The sequence below is a fragment of the Belonocnema kinseyi genome, chromosome 9 (genome assembly GCF_010883055.1).
Source record: "Belonocnema kinseyi isolate 2016_QV_RU_SX_M_011 chromosome 9, B_treatae_v1, whole genome shotgun sequence".
NCBI classification, from domain to species: domain Eukaryota; kingdom Metazoa; phylum Arthropoda; class Insecta; order Hymenoptera; family Cynipidae; genus Belonocnema; species Belonocnema kinseyi.
The window spans coordinates 43428432-43446965 of record NC_046665.1 but is presented as its reverse complement, the minus strand read 5'-3'; the positions used below and the strand labels follow the sequence as shown (position 1 = coordinate 43446965).

General features: G+C 29.9%; 5 protein-coding genes across 23 annotated transcripts in view; 2 read left to right on the top strand and 3 right to left on the bottom strand.

Moving 5' to 3' along the window:
* LOC117179578 (single-strand selective monofunctional uracil DNA glycosylase) overlaps positions 1–818 on the bottom strand; it is an 8569-nt gene extending 7751 nt beyond the window's left edge. For 2 of the 6 annotated variants that reach the window (XM_033371529.1, XM_033371530.1), the window contains exons 1-2: positions 598–818; positions 7–160 (exon numbers count right to left, since the gene is read on the bottom strand). Coding sequence is in view for 1 of the 6 variants with exons in the window: in XM_033371528.1 (XP_033227419.1) it covers positions 598–647 (50 nt within the window). In the remaining 5 variants the exon portion in view is untranslated. The other 4 variants (XM_033371531.1, XM_033371528.1, XM_033371532.1 and 1 more) reach the window with 4 other exon arrangements.
* Positions 819–966: 148 nt separating this feature from the next.
* On the top strand, positions 967–4478 carry LOC117179581 (40S ribosomal protein S11-like). The gene is made up of 5 exons (XM_033371535.1): positions 967–978; positions 1641–1763; positions 1849–2054; positions 2337–2460; positions 4326–4478. The coding sequence occupies exons 1-4, from the start codon at positions 967–969 to the stop codon at positions 2458–2460; spliced, it is 465 nt and encodes a 154-aa protein (XP_033227426.1). The 3' UTR covers positions 4326–4478.
* A 177-nt stretch (positions 4479–4655) lies between these two features.
* LOC117179580 (lysM and putative peptidoglycan-binding domain-containing protein 3) lies at positions 4656–11932 on the bottom strand. 2 transcript variants are annotated; one of them, XR_004467935.1, is made up of 6 exons: positions 11811–11932; positions 11210–11420; positions 7601–8134; positions 5796–6096; positions 5070–5251; positions 4656–4930 (listed from the first exon to the last, which is right to left on the bottom strand). XR_004467935.1 is itself a non-coding variant. In XM_033371534.1 (4 exons), the coding sequence occupies exons 1-3, from the start codon at positions 11858–11860 to the stop codon at positions 7619–7621; spliced, it is 777 nt and encodes a 258-aa protein (XP_033227425.1). In that variant the 5' UTR covers positions 11861–11932; the 3' UTR covers positions 6246–7403; positions 7601–7618. The 2 variants fall into 2 exon arrangements, 1 of the variants encoding a protein (XP_033227425.1); XM_033371534.1 differs by lacking the exons at positions 4656–4930; positions 5070–5251; positions 5796–6096 and adding an exon at positions 6246–7403.
* A 161-nt stretch (positions 11933–12093) lies between these two features.
* On the top strand, positions 12094–15586 carry LOC117179582 (cytochrome c oxidase assembly factor 5). Its single transcript, XM_033371536.1, has 3 exons — positions 12094–12217; positions 14960–15061; positions 15140–15586. The coding sequence occupies exons 1-3, from the start codon at positions 12113–12115 to the stop codon at positions 15194–15196; spliced, it is 264 nt and encodes an 87-aa protein (XP_033227427.1). The 5' UTR covers positions 12094–12112; the 3' UTR covers positions 15197–15586.
* LOC117179576 overlaps positions 15339–18534 on the bottom strand; it is a 70969-nt gene continuing 67773 nt past the window's right edge. For all 13 annotated transcript variants that reach the window (XM_033371514.1, XM_033371516.1, XM_033371526.1 and 10 more), the window contains one exon: positions 15339–18123. In XM_033371514.1, coding sequence (XP_033227405.1) covers positions 17909–18123 — 215 coding nt within the window. In that variant the 3' untranslated portion in view covers positions 15339–17908. The remainder of the gene's footprint in view (positions 18124–18534) is intronic.

Sequence of the window (18534 nt, the reverse complement as noted above, 5' to 3'; positions counted from 1 at the left end):
ATATACATAGTGAACCCTAGACAAAGGGCCCCCTGATATAGTCCTTCCGAGAATTGACCCCGCCCTAGTAAGTAGGAGCTGCGCCTGGTGAAACGGCACTCTATCTGGGTTTTCCCCACCTCCTCCAGCCCCCAACACCGGCCTAGTCCAGAGTTTCACTCTATATACAAAGGATTGATAAAGATTTTTTAGGTTAGACTTTGCAATATTTACAAATTTTGTCCTAATAATAATTTGAAACTAGTTTTTAATAAAAATAAATATATAAATAAAACATGATTATTCGGCAATTCTAGACTTTTGTTAGTAATTGTACGCGAACGTGATTTACTCAAATTAACGTATTAAGAATAATCATTTATTGTTAGAAGATATAAAATTCTAACCAATTTATTATCGTTTTTTCACAAAAGAAACATGACCACTTCGACGCCGGGTTACCTGGTTATACCGGATATTTTACTTACCTTTTTAACTTTCATAGTTCTTATTACAAAAAAAGACCACAGAATTAAAAAAATACAATACGAAATTAAACAATTAAAGATATAAGAAAGAAGCAACGTAACATTGAATAATAAGAAGAATTTTTCTTACCAAAAACTAAGTAATTTCCGGCTGTAAACACAAACACTCTTTCTCTGCATTCTCCTTCCTTCTTTCTCTTCTTCTACCTTGCAATCAATCGTAGTAATTTCTTACTCGATTCGAGATATTTCGATATTTAATTTAAAATTTATGTCAACCTTATAATGAACAATACAGTACATTGTTTTTGACCTAATCACTTAAATAAACGAACTGTAAACAATGTCAGTAGTATTAGTTATTTAATTAACAAACTCTTTAATAATAAAAAATAGAACAAAATTGTCATGTTGGTAGCATTGGTAGCATTGTTTGATAGCATTAAGCTTAGCACTTCAAGCCAAGCTTCCGGTTTTGTCGCTCTTTCAGAAGTGCAAGATGGCGGATCAGGTATGTGTTAGAATATTCTCTTTGAAAAATTAAACATTTTTTTACCGTTTTAATATCAATTTCTATGTAATAATAAAGTCATATGTGTTTGGATTTATACTCGAGAAGTTATCAAAAAAAAATATCTTGCAAGAGTCTTCGGATTGTTGACGTTTGCGTTGCCCGTTGATGCAACTATTCGACACGTGTTACACATTTCCTTGTCTACAGTTTTTTAGTATTATAAGAATCTAAATGACTTTTATGATACTATATACGGGAAAATCGATTAGAATTGGTTGCAAATTATTAGACTAATTTATCTGAGGTTATAATTTGACAAAATTAATGAAGTTGACATCCTCCCTAACCTCAAAATCAAGGTTAGCATAGGGATATTTTTCACGATTTGTATGTACCCTATAATTTTATTCGCCTTTGCTTTGAATAATTATTGGTACCCTATACAAGAATTAAAGATTTTTTCTATTCGGTCCTTTTTTAACGTGCACAAATAATAAGTATTATGACTTCTTGAATACGCGTTATTTGAATTGATCTTCCCAGTTTAAAAAACAAAGAATTAAAAAAATAATCATAAAACTATTTTCTCTTCTTATTTAGTGTATAGTCCTGATTTTTTAAAGTGTTATAATCGATGACGATTCTCTTGTAAATTACAGAACGTAAAGGCTTTTCAAAAGCAACCAACAGTCTTCCTGAACAAGAAGGGTCAGGGCCAAAAAGTGCGCAAGTCCTTGCGGTACACCCGCAATGTTGGTCTCGGGTTTAAGGCACCCCGCGAAGTAAGTTTGATAAAAATAAATAATTTTACTGCAAGTTCATCAGATTTATAATACAGAATGAACATTGATTTTATATTTATTGTAGGCTCTTGAAGGGTCTTATATCGATAAGAAGTGTCCCTTCACGGGAAACGTATCGATCAGAGGACGCATTCTCACTGGCGTAGTCCAGAAATTGAAAATGCAAAGAACGATAGTTATCAGACGTGACTATTTACATTATGTTCGAAAATACAACCGTTTCGAAAAACGGCATAGAAATATGAGTGTGCACCTCAGCCCGGCATTCAGGTCTGTATTTATTTAATTAATTTAATTAAATATTACTTGGGTTTTTGTGTATTCGACTAAGTTTTCACTTTATTGAATTCGATAAAACGCAAAAGTGAAATTAAATTAAGTAAAAAAAACTGAAGATGCTTTCTCTCAATTACACATGATGATATTGACGACGGTCTTCTGAAAACAAGTTGAAGTTATCTATTCGTCTACTGACAACAATCGCAAAAACTGATCATTTTCGTTTTCAAGAAACACCATTTTTTTCGTAAAAAAAGTTTTCTAATGTTTCAGGGATGTTGAAATTGGCGATGTCGTCACCATTGGAGAATGTAGACCATTGAGCAAAACGGTCCGCTTTAACGTTTTGAAGGTGACCAAAGGAACCGGAGCAAAGAAAAGCTTCAGGAAGTTCTAGGTATTTATCATTCATTTAATTTATTGCAATTTTTCATTTAAAATCTGAATTTTAAATGTAAAGCTATAAATGAAGGTTTGCAGTGCAGAAATTAGATTTAGATAACTGATTTTTACCGAAAGTGGGCTTTTTAGATTTGTTAAGGACATGTGATACTTACAGTTTCCCCGTCTTTTTTTCCACAAAAATGAAAATATTTAAAAACTGATTTCGGAGATGCTATAAAATATCATAACGAACGTCTCCGGACTTTTTTTTAGGGATATAATAAAAACAAAACTTATTATGCTAAATAAAAATTTTATGCATATGCATTATTTTGAGGTTACGTCGTTTTTCATCTCTTCCTTTCCGATAATCTGGAAATTATTGATGAAATAAACTTTTTTGATTGCCTAAAAATCAAGGTTAGTTCCGGGAGATAGTTACTATGTTTATTTGTAAGTCCAAAGTTTTCGGCCAAAAATATTATGTATTTTGGAAGCAACGCTCGGGTGAATTGTAGCACACATAACCTCGAAATATACACGCACGTTGTTAGCAATATCAACAAGTTTTTGATAAAAAAAAAAAAAAGTGTGGGGACGTCCGTTAGCATGTTCGCTATCATTTCCCACATTTTGAAGGCAAAATATTTCGTATCCTAGGAAAAAAAGCCAGGGGAATCTAACACTGAAAAAATCTATACTATTTCCTAAGCGCTATGCAAATTGATCAAATTTAGGAAAACTAAAAAATTGTTGGAATTAACCCACAAAAAAAGAGTGCAGGGACGTCTGTAAAAATGTTCGCTATCATTTCCTCAAATTTTTAAGACAAAATATTTATTCTTCTAGAAAAAAAGCCGGGGGAACCTAAAACTGGTAAAATCGACAATTTTCTAAGTATCACATGCCCTTAAATCTAAAATATTTAAAAAAAATGTAAAGTATGTGTTCGAAATCTCATTTTAATTATAGTTATAAAAAGATTGGTAGTTCAAAACCAAATAATTGACTACTTACCACCCATCTTTATTTTATTTTTTTCATTTAATTGCCCAGCCTCTTACCTTTTCTGTAAAGCTTTTACTTACCTTATTCCACTTTCTAAAAGTTTTTAAATACAGTAAAATATAAGAATACTTACTAAAAAAAACTATTTTGACATTTTTTTGTTTATTTATAAAGAAACATATAATTTCTTTTTTATAGGCCTTTCAGCGAAAAATCGTTCCTTACAGTGAAATATCTTCACCTAAATCATTATTTTCCCGGAACACAATACTTTTATTCAGATGAAAACTTTTGTATTCGTATTCTTTTTTATTCGCTATCCAAAGGAGATTTTCAAAACCCATGATATTTGAACCTCCAAATTCTTTAATGATTTACTTAAAATTGGTTAACTTTTTTAATCAAAGTAATTTCCTTTCAATTTAGCTAACCGATATCTCGGAAGTAAGTTTTTATTTTTTGTTTAAACTGAAAATTGTACCTTTTATCGTGATCTTTAGCCGATCCTCGTTACTTTGTGATTGTAAACTTCCACATTCTATTTCTCGGTTCTGGTTAATCTTTTTAATCACACTTTTTTGGTTTTAATTTAGAAACACTTCAGTCCGGGAGATAAATTTTGTTTTGTCTTTAAATGACGATTTTGATTTTATAGAATATTATTTCGCTCTCTTGAAAAATTTCTATTTGGTTGGTTATCTAGTTCTGCACGGCTACTCTTCAAATATATTTTTTATGATGAGTTTGACGACGGTCTTCTGAACACAAATTGAACGACACTATCGTCTACTGAATCGATTCTTCACTCCAATCATAATCCAGCTAAATATTCAGCCTTATCATTAATTCAGTTGTTTTTTGTTATCGTAGGAAACAAAAGAACGACTAGATGGAACATCGAAGGTGAACGTGAATTGTCTCAGCGAAATTAAAGACGATGTTTTACGGTGACTTACGATCTTTACATTGTAAATACTTAACGTCGACGAGATCATGTGCGTTAATTAAATTTATATAATAAAATAAGTGTTTTTATTTTTTTAGTAATTTAAATACTCTTAACATTTTTACTCATCCTTGAATAGGTGCAGTTTTTATTCACCTTCAGATTTAAAATATTTGTACTAAATGATTATTTAGATTATAGATTCTCTTAATTTAGTAATTTAGTTAATTGACTTTTTAATAAGAGTAAAATTAATACATCACATTTTTTTTGCCTCAGTACAAAAACTTGGAGCTTAGCTAGCTAATTCACTGGAAGTGAACACAACTTTTTGAAAATCTTCTTTTTCTCATACTTTGAATTATAAGACTGATGCTTGTGTATCTGCAATTTATTGTAGAACTTCTTTAGTTTTTGCTCTCCATTTTTCGATTTTGAATCTTCATTTCTTTTGTAACGTTTTAAAAGCACTTGGGGCGGAAAGTACGTGTCCATGAAGGAAAATTGCTCTTTTCGATGAAGCCAAGGCCTGGAAAGGAAGGAAATGATAAATGAGAAGAAACAAATTATACTTGGTATCTTGAAGAATTAAAATAAAAAATATTCTGATTTTTTTCCTCGTGCTATTTCTTATTTCAATTTTCATATTAGGAAACGAATATACATACCTACTATGAAAAATATCGTTTTCTTCATTGCCGTTTTTAAATCTCTTTCTTGATAAAGGTTCAATGGGTAGCAGATTATTTTCCAGCGTCATATAATCCCAATAATTTGGATCCACTCTTTTATGAATCGAGTGTGAATGTTTCTTGGGATACACATTTTTCCCGTAGCTCTTTCCATCGACCTTTAAAATATAAGACATGAATCTTTTCAGTTCCCTTAATTTTGATAATAAAAAAGTAACTAGAGACTTTTCATAATTTTTTTCTTAATTTCGTCTTTGTCACATTTGTTTCAAGTGCATGTACTAATTTCACATTTTTTGCAATTCGATTTTAAATAAAGCCTTACAAGTAGGCTAGTTTTATTTTAAAAGTTATAATAAACTTCAAGATTATTTGGATTTATTTTAATTCGAAATGAAAGAGTTTCAAATCAGATAATTTAAGATTAGACCATGTTTCCAATTAAATATTTCAAATTATGCATTTTCAAATTGAATGCGTCAAAAATTTGAAGCGTCTAAAATTAAATAATTTCAAATGAAGAGCTTTTGAAACATAAAAGTTTCTGAAGCTTCTATTTTGGAAGCTATATTAGTGAAAGAATTTAACATTAAAAACGTAAATAATTTGAAAATAGATAATATTTAAAATTAAAATCTTCGAAATCGGGCAATTTTAAATTGAAATTGTTTGAAAGCAAATTATTAAAATGTTCGTACTTACTAAAAAAAAAATGCCAGAGCACAGTAACAGAGTTTTGCAAAGAAACATTTCTCTCAAAATGAACTGAATTCTTTGAAGCTCTGAATTCTCTTTTATGCCTTTTGGTCATTTGTTGTTAAATTATAGAATGGTGACTAACCATTTTCTAATGCTGGTGTTAATATTGATTAAATCGGTGCCCTGCCAGCGTCAGTCATGTACGTTTCCTCAGGGAATAAAAACAGAATCGAGCAAGTTTGAAAATAATGCTTGAATGCAAGGAAGTGTTTGTCGTTGAATGTTTGACTAATTACAAGCCGATCTGTAATTCAATTGAAATATCAGGCGCACTTAGTTCTAAAAATTACCAAGTTGCAATTGAAAAATTATCATTGCAGAATTAACTTTATAAATGAAATTAAAAACATTTTCAACTTTAAAAAAATATATTGTCATCTCTTCATTATACAATATACAGTGCTTTCAACTAGAAAGTGATTATCTTTAAACGCATTTAACGATATACTCGTTAATAGCAAGCATTATTATTTATTAATAAATAGAGTTGATAAAATTTATCAATATCCGCATTTACATTACTAGAGTTGTAACATATTCTCGGAAATTGTATCACAAAATGAAAAGCTGCCCTCGAGGAGATAAAAACACCTTTTCTTAAAATTATCAGATAAAATTTTATTAGAATAAGAACTCACGTACGGTTTCTCGGATGATACATTTTCGTTTCGAAAATTCACAAGTTGTAAATCATCAAAACTGTTCTTAGCTGGTTATTGTGAATACAAAAGTGCTATATCTACAGATTATTTACAATCCTTTTGGCACTAATTCACAGCTAAGCTAATAAAAATGTAATTGAAAACGGAAATGTTACTAGCCTCTATAAAGAAAGAAGCATTCATATAATATTTAAATTTAAAATCAGAAGTGCTCAATTATTTTATAGTTAAATAGACTAAATAACGATTGGCTAAACAACGAATTAACAAATTCTTTTCAACATTTTTTTAAATTACAATGTTTGTTATTTTGAGAATGCTAAGAACGATGAACAGATAATTCTTAAAACTATCGACTCTATTCAGGCACTTTAAGGCACGCATTACGTTATTATAAGGATGAAGTTTGAGTTTAGTATCCCTTTTTTTTAGCTTATAAAAAGTTTAACATTTCAATTGCATTTTATGTACAAATAGAAAAGCATTGTCTACCAGACGAATATTTTTCGGTTTTCTCCTGATCAATTTTGGATTTTTTCTAACTGGTTTCTAACTATTCTTCATAAAATTCCCATTTTATATCTTAAAATTATAATTATTTCCAACAATGCCTTATATAATTCTTTTAGAAAATTTCCTTTTCAAATCCAGAATTATAGATCTCTTCCAAAATCCCCTACTATAAACCATAATTACAGGTTTAATATTTTTATTTTAAAACATACAATTTTCTCTTTGACTAAGAAAAAATGTATTTAAAATTTCAGATAAATACGAGTTTACTGAAACTAATAAAACACGAAACCCTTTTAATGTTTATTATAGTACAGTTGAATGAAAAATCCCGGTTACTGAATCAAATTCCAAGTTCTCCGGTCAGGTAGACACCCTGAAAAGATTTTTATTATACTACACAAATCAGACTTTCTTGAAAAACAAGATAGTAATAAAGTCAAGCAATATAAATATTTATAATTGCCGTATAAAATATATTGGCTTTCTAAAATATCAGAAAGAAAGTCGTAACTAATATTGCAGTATCAAAAGGAGAGACTCATTACAACCATTTAAATTGCTCCTACTAACTTTGGGTTTGACTTGAAACTAGTGTCCGGAAGAAGAATGATGATTGGAAGCATCTGCTATATAGAAAATATAAATAATAGGCCCTGCAAGGCCCAGAAGCAGAGAAACTCCTAAGAGTTGAGGCCAGGACAATCCCCAATCGGCACCAGAACACGAAAATGTGTCATTTAAATGAGCTTTTGGAGTTTTTTCTCGTTCAGAAGGACTCAGCAATTGGACATCTTCTGCGTCCTCGACATTTTCGGAAGTCTCATTAGTAGGTAATGGTTCTAATATTGAGTTTAGTATAATGTTGTTAATTTCCGATCTCTGTGGCGCAACCACTATGGGAGTTGTTACCAAATTAAAAATTTTTTCTTCCTTCAATGTGGAAGGACTTTCTAATTCATAGATGCAATTCTTGTCTTCCCCATCTGGAATTTTGTTTAACGTTTCCGTTAAAATTGAAAATGGCTGCACTGGGACTTTTATTGATCGATGAGCAAATATTTCGTTGTCCTTGTGGATGTTATTTATTCTTTTCAACTCTGAAACCTGAAATCGATTTTTATGTAGACTGCTATCAGGATAAGATGAAAAAAAAAGATTTTACAGACCTCGGAGTGTACGACATTTTGGACGTTTTTTCTCTCGACTTTTTCCGTGTAAAATGCGCCTATTCGACTATTTAGTGTTTTAAAACCCTATAACGCTTTTTACTTATTTTGAAAAAGATGAAATATATGTATAAAAATAAATGTATTAGGGTGATTAAAAAAAGTTGACCACTTTAACACGTAGTTAGTTTCCGTTTTTTGTTTAAATAATAATTTTGTCTAAAATGATCCCAGTAAAAGTACTTGTATCAAAATACAATTCAGGAATAATAGATTTTATGCTTTCACGATGATTCATTTTGATAAAAAGAGATTTTTCGGGTTTCACTCGTGTAAAAAAACTACGAATTGTTTGCCGACGTTTCGTGAACATTGCAGTTCACATCTTCAGGGCTGACCTGAAACTGTTCACGAAAATGAAAATATTCACGAAATGTCGGCAAACAATTCGTAGTTTTTTACACAATTCAGCAATGTTTCAAATTTGGACGATTTCTTTTAGAAATTGTAAATAAAAAAGCAGACAAGATGTCTTGTCACATACTTGTACTAAACTAAAAATTTAAAATGAAAAATTGCTAAATAATATTAATACTATTTTTTAGATATTTAAAATTCACATATATCACGTACATTGAGTTAAAAACGACAAAAATCAAGATTAGAGTTCAATATTTTAGAGCTGATGAATTTAAAAATCACTTCAAAGTCTGTTCCACAAGTTTTTTGTCTGGTAACGCTACATTGCTAATTTAACTACATTGCCAAAAAAAAAGACTAAAAAATAATTATTCAAACTTTTTGTAATGTGCGATAAAATGGTTAATTTTATACTTAAGAAGATTTTAGTACAGTTAAAAATCTATTTAGCAATGTTGATTGCAAGTAACAGTGAATAATGATCACTATTATCGTGTAATTTTTGTTATAAAGTGTTTGGTAAGGCTGCATATTGATGTATGACACTATTACAATAACGACTAGCCTTAATTAACTTAAACTCAAAAGTGCTTGCACATTTAATTTATCTTTTGTCCGTGTTTTGGGGATGCCCTCAGTTATTTTGAACCAAGCAAGACAAAAATTGTACTATGCGTATTTGTAAAAAATAGTTTTTCGTTTCTATGAATTAGAAATTTCATTTTTCTCGAGGACGACTCACGATATGAATATTAGTTTATAATTAAAATTGTATACCATCCACAAATCTATAAAATTATACACTTACGAGTTGTTTATCTTGTGTACTTGAAAAAAAATCCGAAAAAATGTGAAAAATCGAGTAAAATAGTATTTATTTTAACGAACTTCGACATTTCAATTTCAAAAACAGTTGTTTTTATATCAGTAATAATGAACAGAACATTTTTCTTCAGGTTATTGAGGTTACTGGGCATGAAAACGTAAAATATTATTCTTTATCACTAAAATAGAAGAAACATAACTTTCTTGAATTGATGTCAGGTGCAAAATAGGCTTGTAAGATAAACATTTTGTTGTATTTCTTTATAAGATAACTTTTGGTTGCTTACGATAGATAATAAATAATTTAAATGTTCCATATGTGCTAAAATGATTTTTATAATAGTGAATTCCTTGTTTTGATTTTAAAGAAATTAAAATTAGCAAACATTTTGCAGAGGAAAATACGTATTTTATTTAATCCTTTGAAAGATTGAGTGCACTTTTTTACAAATATGCATCAAACTAAAGTGGGCTTAGGTATAATGACACCTTTTAAATATTTATTAATAAACTTAAAAGATTTTGTAATGGCAAAGAGCACTTAGCACCCTCGCTTCTTAATTTAAGTGAGCTTTGAAAACGTTATGTTTCTCGTAAGTGGGCTTAAAGTTGAGGTGAACAGACAATTGCCTGCTCACTAAAAAAACCTAAACCTATTTGTTTTGCATTACAAAACTCATCTTCATGAAAGAAGACTCTATGAATTCACGATAGTAAAACTTAATTCAAAATTAGAGAAAAAAGGAACATTGAGCTTGCCAGCCCTTTTTGGAAATGATAGTGATCGTGAAAATAGATATTTTCCTCACATTTTAAAATATTTTTATCTGTCTTGCAAAATATTTTTTAAAATAATTTATATATTTTAGTTTTATTATAGTCGCAGATACTTCACGCGACTTTTAAGCAATGTGTAAATTTCACATCTATTATAAATACATTCCTTGATCTTTCAGTTTCCATATTTTAATATTCTCGTGGGTTACTCATAAGTAAAAAAATATTTTTAACAGTTTTGAAATGATTTGGTTTTGGAAAATCCCATGATCTAAAATGGTCAAGTTTTTGGCAATCACGGATTACTATCTAATTGTCTTATTTTGTTTTTTTCTTTAAAAGTTTCACGTGACTTTTTCGTAATTTTATACGACTAACGCAAATTTTTTTAGACCTAGTCGCTCTGAGGCCTGATTTTATGATGCTTTAGTTCTTAAAATATATGATAAATAATAAAAAATACGATAAATTACTGTTTTCGGGGCATATTTGACTTTAAAAGAAAAATTATGAGGCAAGTAAATCAATACATATGTTTTACAGCTATGGAAATTGAAAAAGAAAATAATTTCGGAAACTAAAATTATTTGCTTGACAATTTTCGAATCGAAAATGAAATCCTATATAAATATTAAATTCATCCCTTAAAAAATTATTTATACGCGATACGTTTTTATGAACTTTACCCCCCCCCCCCCATTTTATGTTTTTTCCATTGAGCTTGATACGGATTTATGAATTAAAAACTCTTGATTTTAGAAATTGCCAATACCCTGAAAAAATGCATTTAATTAAAAAAATTATTTTTTCAATAAAATTAAAATATTTTATCTTTTAACTTCAAGTCTATTTTTGAAAATATCAAACTCTTACTGAAAAATAAAAAGTGGAATTCGGATGTAACCCATTTAGTTATTAAAATATTACTTACAAATATATATAGTTTTTTTTTGGTTTACATTTTTTAAACATGATAAAATAATATACTTACAGTGCATCGATATTTAAGTGCAAGTGCTGGCAAAGTATCGTCAGGTTGCAACTGAATTTTTATAACTTCCACCTTTCGAGGCGACGAATGGGATTGACTTCGATTTTGTAAAGAAATATTTTCCTCGTCTCCACTCTGTTCATCATCAGAATACAAAAGTACATAATGTGGAGAAGCGTCCCTCTGACTTCCTCGTTGATAAACTGACTGCCTGTTATTAAAAAATACAAGGAATAAAAAATAGTACTTTATATTACGAAAAGATTCTAAAGGGTTGGCAATAAATATTTAATATTTGCATCTTCTGAATAAAGTTGTGCTAAAAAGATGAAATATTCTCTAGTTTATTTTAATCTTAGCCGTTATCCACAAGACTATTTTTAATTGTAATAAAAAATTAATAAAAAAAAAAGAACTTATAACTGAAAATCCCCAAAAACGTTGTATAATATGAAAATATCAGAGGAATATATTTACAAAAAATTTTGGTTTATTCTTCAGGAGTGGCATTTGTTAAAAAATAGTAAAATTGAAAAATGTAAATGTGTCCAAACGTCAACTGTCAACGAAATCACGAAACTTAACCTCATTTTATACTTACCTTCCTGATTTTGGTCGATCGTTCGAGCCGCCGTTGGATTTCTTCCTCATTTCAAGTCCGTACTGTTAAACTAATTTACAAAAAGTCTTCAGTTTCCCAACATCTTGAAGGAATTTAATTGATGATTTATATTATGACATCATAAATATGAAGCATATGAGTTTGCCACGCTCGTTGCTCAGCTGTGTGGTCGCAAAGGTTAGGTCGTAACTTGTTGGGACGTGGGTAATGAAAAAAAGCAAAAGCAGTAACGTCTGAAATCGGTGTTTTCATTTCAAGAGTGATCAATTTTCTTTTTCAAAATGATGAAATACGAGGGTAATGAGAGATTAAAAGATACCTCAAAATGTGCAGAACTGCGAGCAAATTTGAAAATGTGCTTGTTAGAGAGCGAATGCTGTAAAGTTGTAAGTGTGAACATAACCTACATCTGATAGTAAATCATTTTAAGATAAGTAAATATACCGCAGTTACGTTTTAATGACACTTTGTGATCTTTAAAAAGTATCAAAAGTATCTATAACCTTGTTCCATTGCTAAATGTTAGCTGGAGGTTTATTGGAATTGGTTTTTTTTTTGGTTTGCAATTTTGGTCGTGAGAGGTTGAATTATTGAATCAGTATCAAACAATTTATGATTATTTTCTTAGGGGTCATCCGCAAAATAAAATAAGGGGTGTTTCAAGTTTTTAAGAAATGTATCACGTACTTTGTTGAATGGCTTCTTATATAGTTTGAGGAATTTTTTGTCATTGAGTTTTTAAAATATTGGAGAATAAGTTCAAACGTAGTTGAAATTTAACTTGGAATTAAAATCACAAAGATTTGATTGTTAAAAAATGACTATTTTTTACTGAGAGTAATTATTGCGAATAAGAAATAATGTACCTGAAATTGCTGACACTTAAAGTTTATCTCTATCTGTTTTAATCAAGCAAAAGTATTCACACGAAATTATTCTGTAGTTCACAATCTCTTATTTAGATATAACAAAGTTTGGTCATAATAAAGTGTTCAAACATCGAGCAAATATTCAAGGTTGATTTATGGAGCTATAAAGTTCCTTGCAAGCACACCAGACAATTAGATTCTCTATTGAAAACGTATAGTGTAATGTGATGTTTAGCTGAACTAGTTAGAACGGAGATTTTGCAAAAACATGTTTTACATATATAACCAAAATAATTATTATTTGGGCTTTCAAGGTGTAGCAGAGATTCTTAATTTTTACTGAAAATTCAGTTTCTTGAATCAGTTACGTAACAGCTCTAGGGGGGGGGGGGGGGGGGGGGGGGGGTCGAGATATTTGTTTCCGATTTTTTACCGCCAGGGAAATTCTATAACTTCAAGTAACTGTCACGAAGAATACATTTGAAAATTTTAATTAAAAATTTGTGTCTTCCATTTATCAAAGATTCTGCGTTAAAAATTCTGCGGAAAAATTTGGGAATTTAAAAAATGAAGTTTTGCGGTAACCCTGATATAAATATTCCTGTTAGCAATTTATTTGCCTTGTGCTTATATTTCCTTTTTTCCAGTTGCTTTCTCCTGAAGGTACTTGATACTTGAAAGTGGATTTTCTCATAAACTCCATTTCTAACCATTTAATTTTTAGAAATAGCCGGAGATATTTACTAAATATCTCATGAGTTTCGTTTCCACTGATTTTCATTGAACAAAAATTATTTTAGAAAAATCGAGTTTCTGCATTTTTCTTGGAATTAATGAAAGGTTTTACAAAAAAATATTCACACAAAAGTAGATACATTATATTTTAAAAATTTCTTGGCCTAAAAATGGTTTAGCCCGTATAAAACTGATTTTTTAAACTTTTTTCATGAACTTTTTTATAATAGCAGAAACTTCTTACAAATATTGAAAAAAATAGAAAGGTGCGATTTTCCTGAAAATCTTGTTTTCGTGTGTTCAAAGTTCAATGATAAAATGAAAAATTTCGGGAAATCCCCACTTTTTTTATTTATTGCTTATTTATTCTAGAATTTTTTAGGGTATTTACACACTCATCTGAACATTTTTTAATATCTTTCGTTGTTACTGAAAAAAATGAAAAAATTAGATTTAAAAAAAAAACATTTTTTTCTCAATGTGATGCAGTATCTTGCCAAAAGCGAAACCTATGAAATATGCAGTACATCTTGCCAGCTACTTATAAACAAAAGTTAGAATTTTATATGTAGGGTTTTTGAGAAAACGTACTTTCATAAATGTTTGAAAAACGTTAGCTATTTTGTCATTTTTCAAATTGTATTTTTTTTTGAGATCAATTAAACGAGCAAGATTCCTACGCTTGTTCGGAAAAAAATGTACTTCGAAAGAACTTTCTGTCCATTTTGGAGAAATCGCAGGTAATCTTCGAGTGATTGTAACAAATCGAAAGAAATTTATCTGAATTAACTAAAATACGTGTTCCGTTATTTTCTCCATGGAATGGTATGTCCAAACACTAAATTATTCTGACACCCTAAGCTGGACCTCGCTACCTGATTACAAATGGAATTGATTACATTTAAAATTTTAAACTTGAGTAATTTAAATAATGAGTCTCTAGATTGTATTTAAAAAGATTTAGGCCTGTAATTGCTAAATGTATAACCATTGAAGTTTAATCATGACTGATGTCCAACGAAAGTGTAATTTGTAATGCTTCAAAGTTAAAAGTATGAAACTTTTTCAGCTCAAGTTTAAATTAAGAATTTCAAATTGTTGATAAATCTAAAATTGTTGAAATTTGATAACTGCAATAAAAGTGTATATAATTTAAAAAAAATTAATTTTTAAACTTTGATAAACTTAGTTTTATATAGTGTTAACTTTTATACGACTCCAGTTCAACAATCTCGAATTTAGATCGCTTTACAATACAATTTGTTTAATCTCAGATTTTTAAAATGTAAATGATTCAGTTTTTAACATATTTCCATTTTAATTATTTACTTTTACGGCTTTATCATTAAAATGATAATTAAAAAATTACAAAAATAATATGAAAGTAATTAACCATTAGAATAATAAGGTAGCGCCCTAGGGAGTTAATAAATAAGTAAATTATAAATTACAAATTACGAATTAGTGAAATGATACAGCTAAACATAATTAGACAATTATCTAAAGGTCTTCATTATATTTTAGCATAAATTTACACCAAGGGAGTGTCTTCGTTCACACAGCGATCTTGTTCCTACTGAATGTTATGCTCTTCGAAATTCATTTTTCGAATGCAAGCGAAGTATTGTGAGTTATAATTTTAGTTATTTAGCGAACCCTTTATCCTGGGTCCTGACATTGATTAAGGATATCTTCTTTTTGTAGCTCGATGCCAGAAGAAGGTTTAGGGGAATCAAAGGAGACGAGGATGCTAAATCTTAGCTTTAAAATAAATCCTAATAAAATTAGGAGTCTGGTATTTAATGTTTAGTCCTTACGTATACATTTTATGATAATAACTACTATACAAAGACAATGTAAATAGAAGACGGAAGCTGGTTGAAAATCAGAAAGCAATGGAGAAATTCTCAGAAATGTTTTATTATCATTGTTTTCTCATTCGTTGTACATGATTTAATAAATCTTCGATTAAAGTAGGTCTCTTCTTTAGATTTAGATTGTAATCCTACAATTAGCTTACAATTTCCAGAGTTCTGGCACAAAATTGCTGTCAGAAATTGAGTTTTAAGAGGTTTTATGCTTTTCAAGCGATTTTGAAAATGTTTGTTTCTGTATTTTTTTTCAATTCAAGAATAAAGGCGAAGCAACTGTTTTCAACGCCTATTTTATTTTTTGCGTATTTGATAAAACTTCGAACGATGTAATCACAGTTTATGTTTGACACTAGAAGTGTAAGTGTGAAAGTATTTAGCAAAGTTTGATAGATTTGATTTAATTTAACATAAACGGAAAATATTTGTTATTTTTCCCAAAATTAAATTGTGCTTTTATTTGACTTGTAAAGACTTTTGCTGCATTTTCAAAAATGCATAATATAAATAGAATTAGACGCGTTATAATAAAAATGATAGATTTTAATTAGATTATTTTTTCAGGTTTCTATACAGTATTTCGGGATCTCGGAAACAAGGAGTAATGATCTTTTTAACAAAAAATCGTAAGAAACTCAAATCGTAATATTCAGAAATAGGGTTCCAATGTAAGAATACACTCTTGAGAATAAAAATATTAGTTCTCCATCTTCCTTTTCAGAATTTATGAAAATGTTTAATTTTTCAGTTCAAAGGAATGCAAATTTGAACAAATGTATTGCTTTTTCAGGAATTTTAAAATTAAAAAATCTAAACCTGTATTTTAATAATGACATTTGATAAAATTGGCTTTTAATTTAGTTAATTTATTCTCTAAGAACTCCAGAAGAAAAGACTATCGTAAAAATTCGAATTGGAATTTTAGAAACCATCTACTTGTGTTCTGAATTTCAAAGATCGTAGAGGTTTTAAACTTGGTTTAAAATCTTTAAAACTAAATTGAATCAAACTGCTAGATTTTGTCCAGCCTAATTTTAGTCTTTTGTTGTCAACTTTTAACTTTTTTTAATACGCTTTTTCTTTCCTTTTTCAAACTGAATAAGAATAATTTTTGTAGTTTTCTAAATTCTGGGAAACTTTTTTGATCTTTCACAATTACAATTCCGAAAATGAATCACAGTACATTTTCAAGGCTCTTTTCGGTGGAGCACTTGTTCCATGGTCCGTGAATGTTACACACTAGAAATGTTAGTAAATGGATATTTTTCAATAAAAATCTATCATATGTTAGTAACAAACTGCGCCTGCGCAATATTTCTAACTATTGTCTGTAGGCATCCAAGCTTATATACTAACTTTTTGTACTAAAATGCCAAGTCACACTAGTTTCCTTCTTTCTAAAAAGATTTCAATACCTTATTCTCTAATTGTCTTCTCTCTTCTTTTCTAAAGGCTCTCGCTTTTTTCTAGAGAATCAGCTTCTAAAAATTGATCGTAGAATACTCGGATCAAATCTGATATAGTCGATAGATAGAATGAAAAATAGTTATCACTACGGTCTGGATAGAAACTTACAATCTTTATTTCATTCGTTTTGAATAGACTCTAATAGAAATTTATTCGACATAAGAAATTATAGAGTGACCGCTGAGCGGTTCGTAGAATCTTCGAAATCTAGATCCTGGTATAAAGATTAAATTGGCATTCACTGTAGATTTTAAAAGCGTCGAAGTTTTAAAGTGGTCTATTTTTTCTTCTCGTTTTTCTATGAATAATTTAATCTGGTCAAAATTCTGAGTTTTATCAATTCACTTCGACTCTCGATTAGACTTGCTTAGAAATTTAAACGTTTTATACTTCTACTTTCAAACTGATAACGACTTAATAATAACCTTTCTAACAAACAAGGATTGCAAGGGCATGTCATACGCCTAGGAGCGGAAGGTTTAACGACGAGGATGACTGTGTACACTCCATTCTAAATCGGCAGTCGGAAAACTGGCTGTACTCGAGAAGATGGGTTTTCTGCAGTTTTCCTTTCCACTGGCCAAACGTGCAGACAAATGTGAGTAATTCTAAAAAAAGTCGTGGGCATCCGCGGGTTATCACTGGATGCGATAAGTTTATAGTGATTCAAAGCCCACCTTATTAGTAAAGTACAATTTTCACAAGCCCTTACCCGGTGAAGTGGAGTCGTTCGGCGATAAACTTACGTGCCCTTCAAGTCCTACATTTCCAAATAATTAATCAAGTTTAAAGACACAAGTCTCATTAAAATTTCTATCTAGATTGAAATTACAGCCGCTAGAGAATTTACAATTGAATACTTGTGATATATATGCATCGTGGGATATCACAGTTTATCGAATGTATGATATGTTGTAATTATTATTATGTAGAGAGTATGTAAAAATTCGTCGCCTATTTGATTACCTATTGCAATAATAATTGTTTCACTTATTTCGATTTGTAAGAAGGATTCTTACGCATTTTCTGGAGTATAAAATTGACCTGTAAGGTTGAAAATAAGGTTGATGTTGAGGTTGACGATACAGGATTTAGGTAAAGGTTTCAAGATCTCAAGATTGCACCATTTGTAAAATCAGAAACAGACAGAGGGCCTGTATAGGCCAATGTACCCACAGAGACGAGCTCGTAGAGCTGGTAATAAAATTGCAGCTGCTGAAAGGTTATCTTGTAGCTGTGAACACTCGCAAATTAATAAGTAGGTTTTGTCACCCTGAGACATAGATTTGTGAAGTGTGATGCGCCTTAGACCCACAGATTTTGGCAGGTATCGATATATCATTCGGGCTCCTAGGATAAAGAATAAAATTCTAACATTAGTAAAGTCATTTACAATTTTATAAATCTAGACTACCCGGTAATAAGCGTTGAATAGAGAAAAATTCATATTTGCAGATTTCAGGGTAAAAGTGAAGATTATTCTTTTCTTTTGAATGCGCGATTTTTCCATCGATTTAAAATGTCATAATAAGAATCGGATATCTCAGAAACTAATTCATTTCTATTTCCATAGCGACTGCTGCATAGTTTTCTATTTCCCCAAAGAGAACGTGTTTTCAATATATTTAATTCCTTGTAATTGTACTGATTGGCACACCCCACAGAGATATCTTGTATTCCGCAAAAGTGTTCGTATTTTAAGTTTATTTAATCCCTTCTAATCAGTTCACAAAATATGTGTCATCAATTGTTTTAATTCCT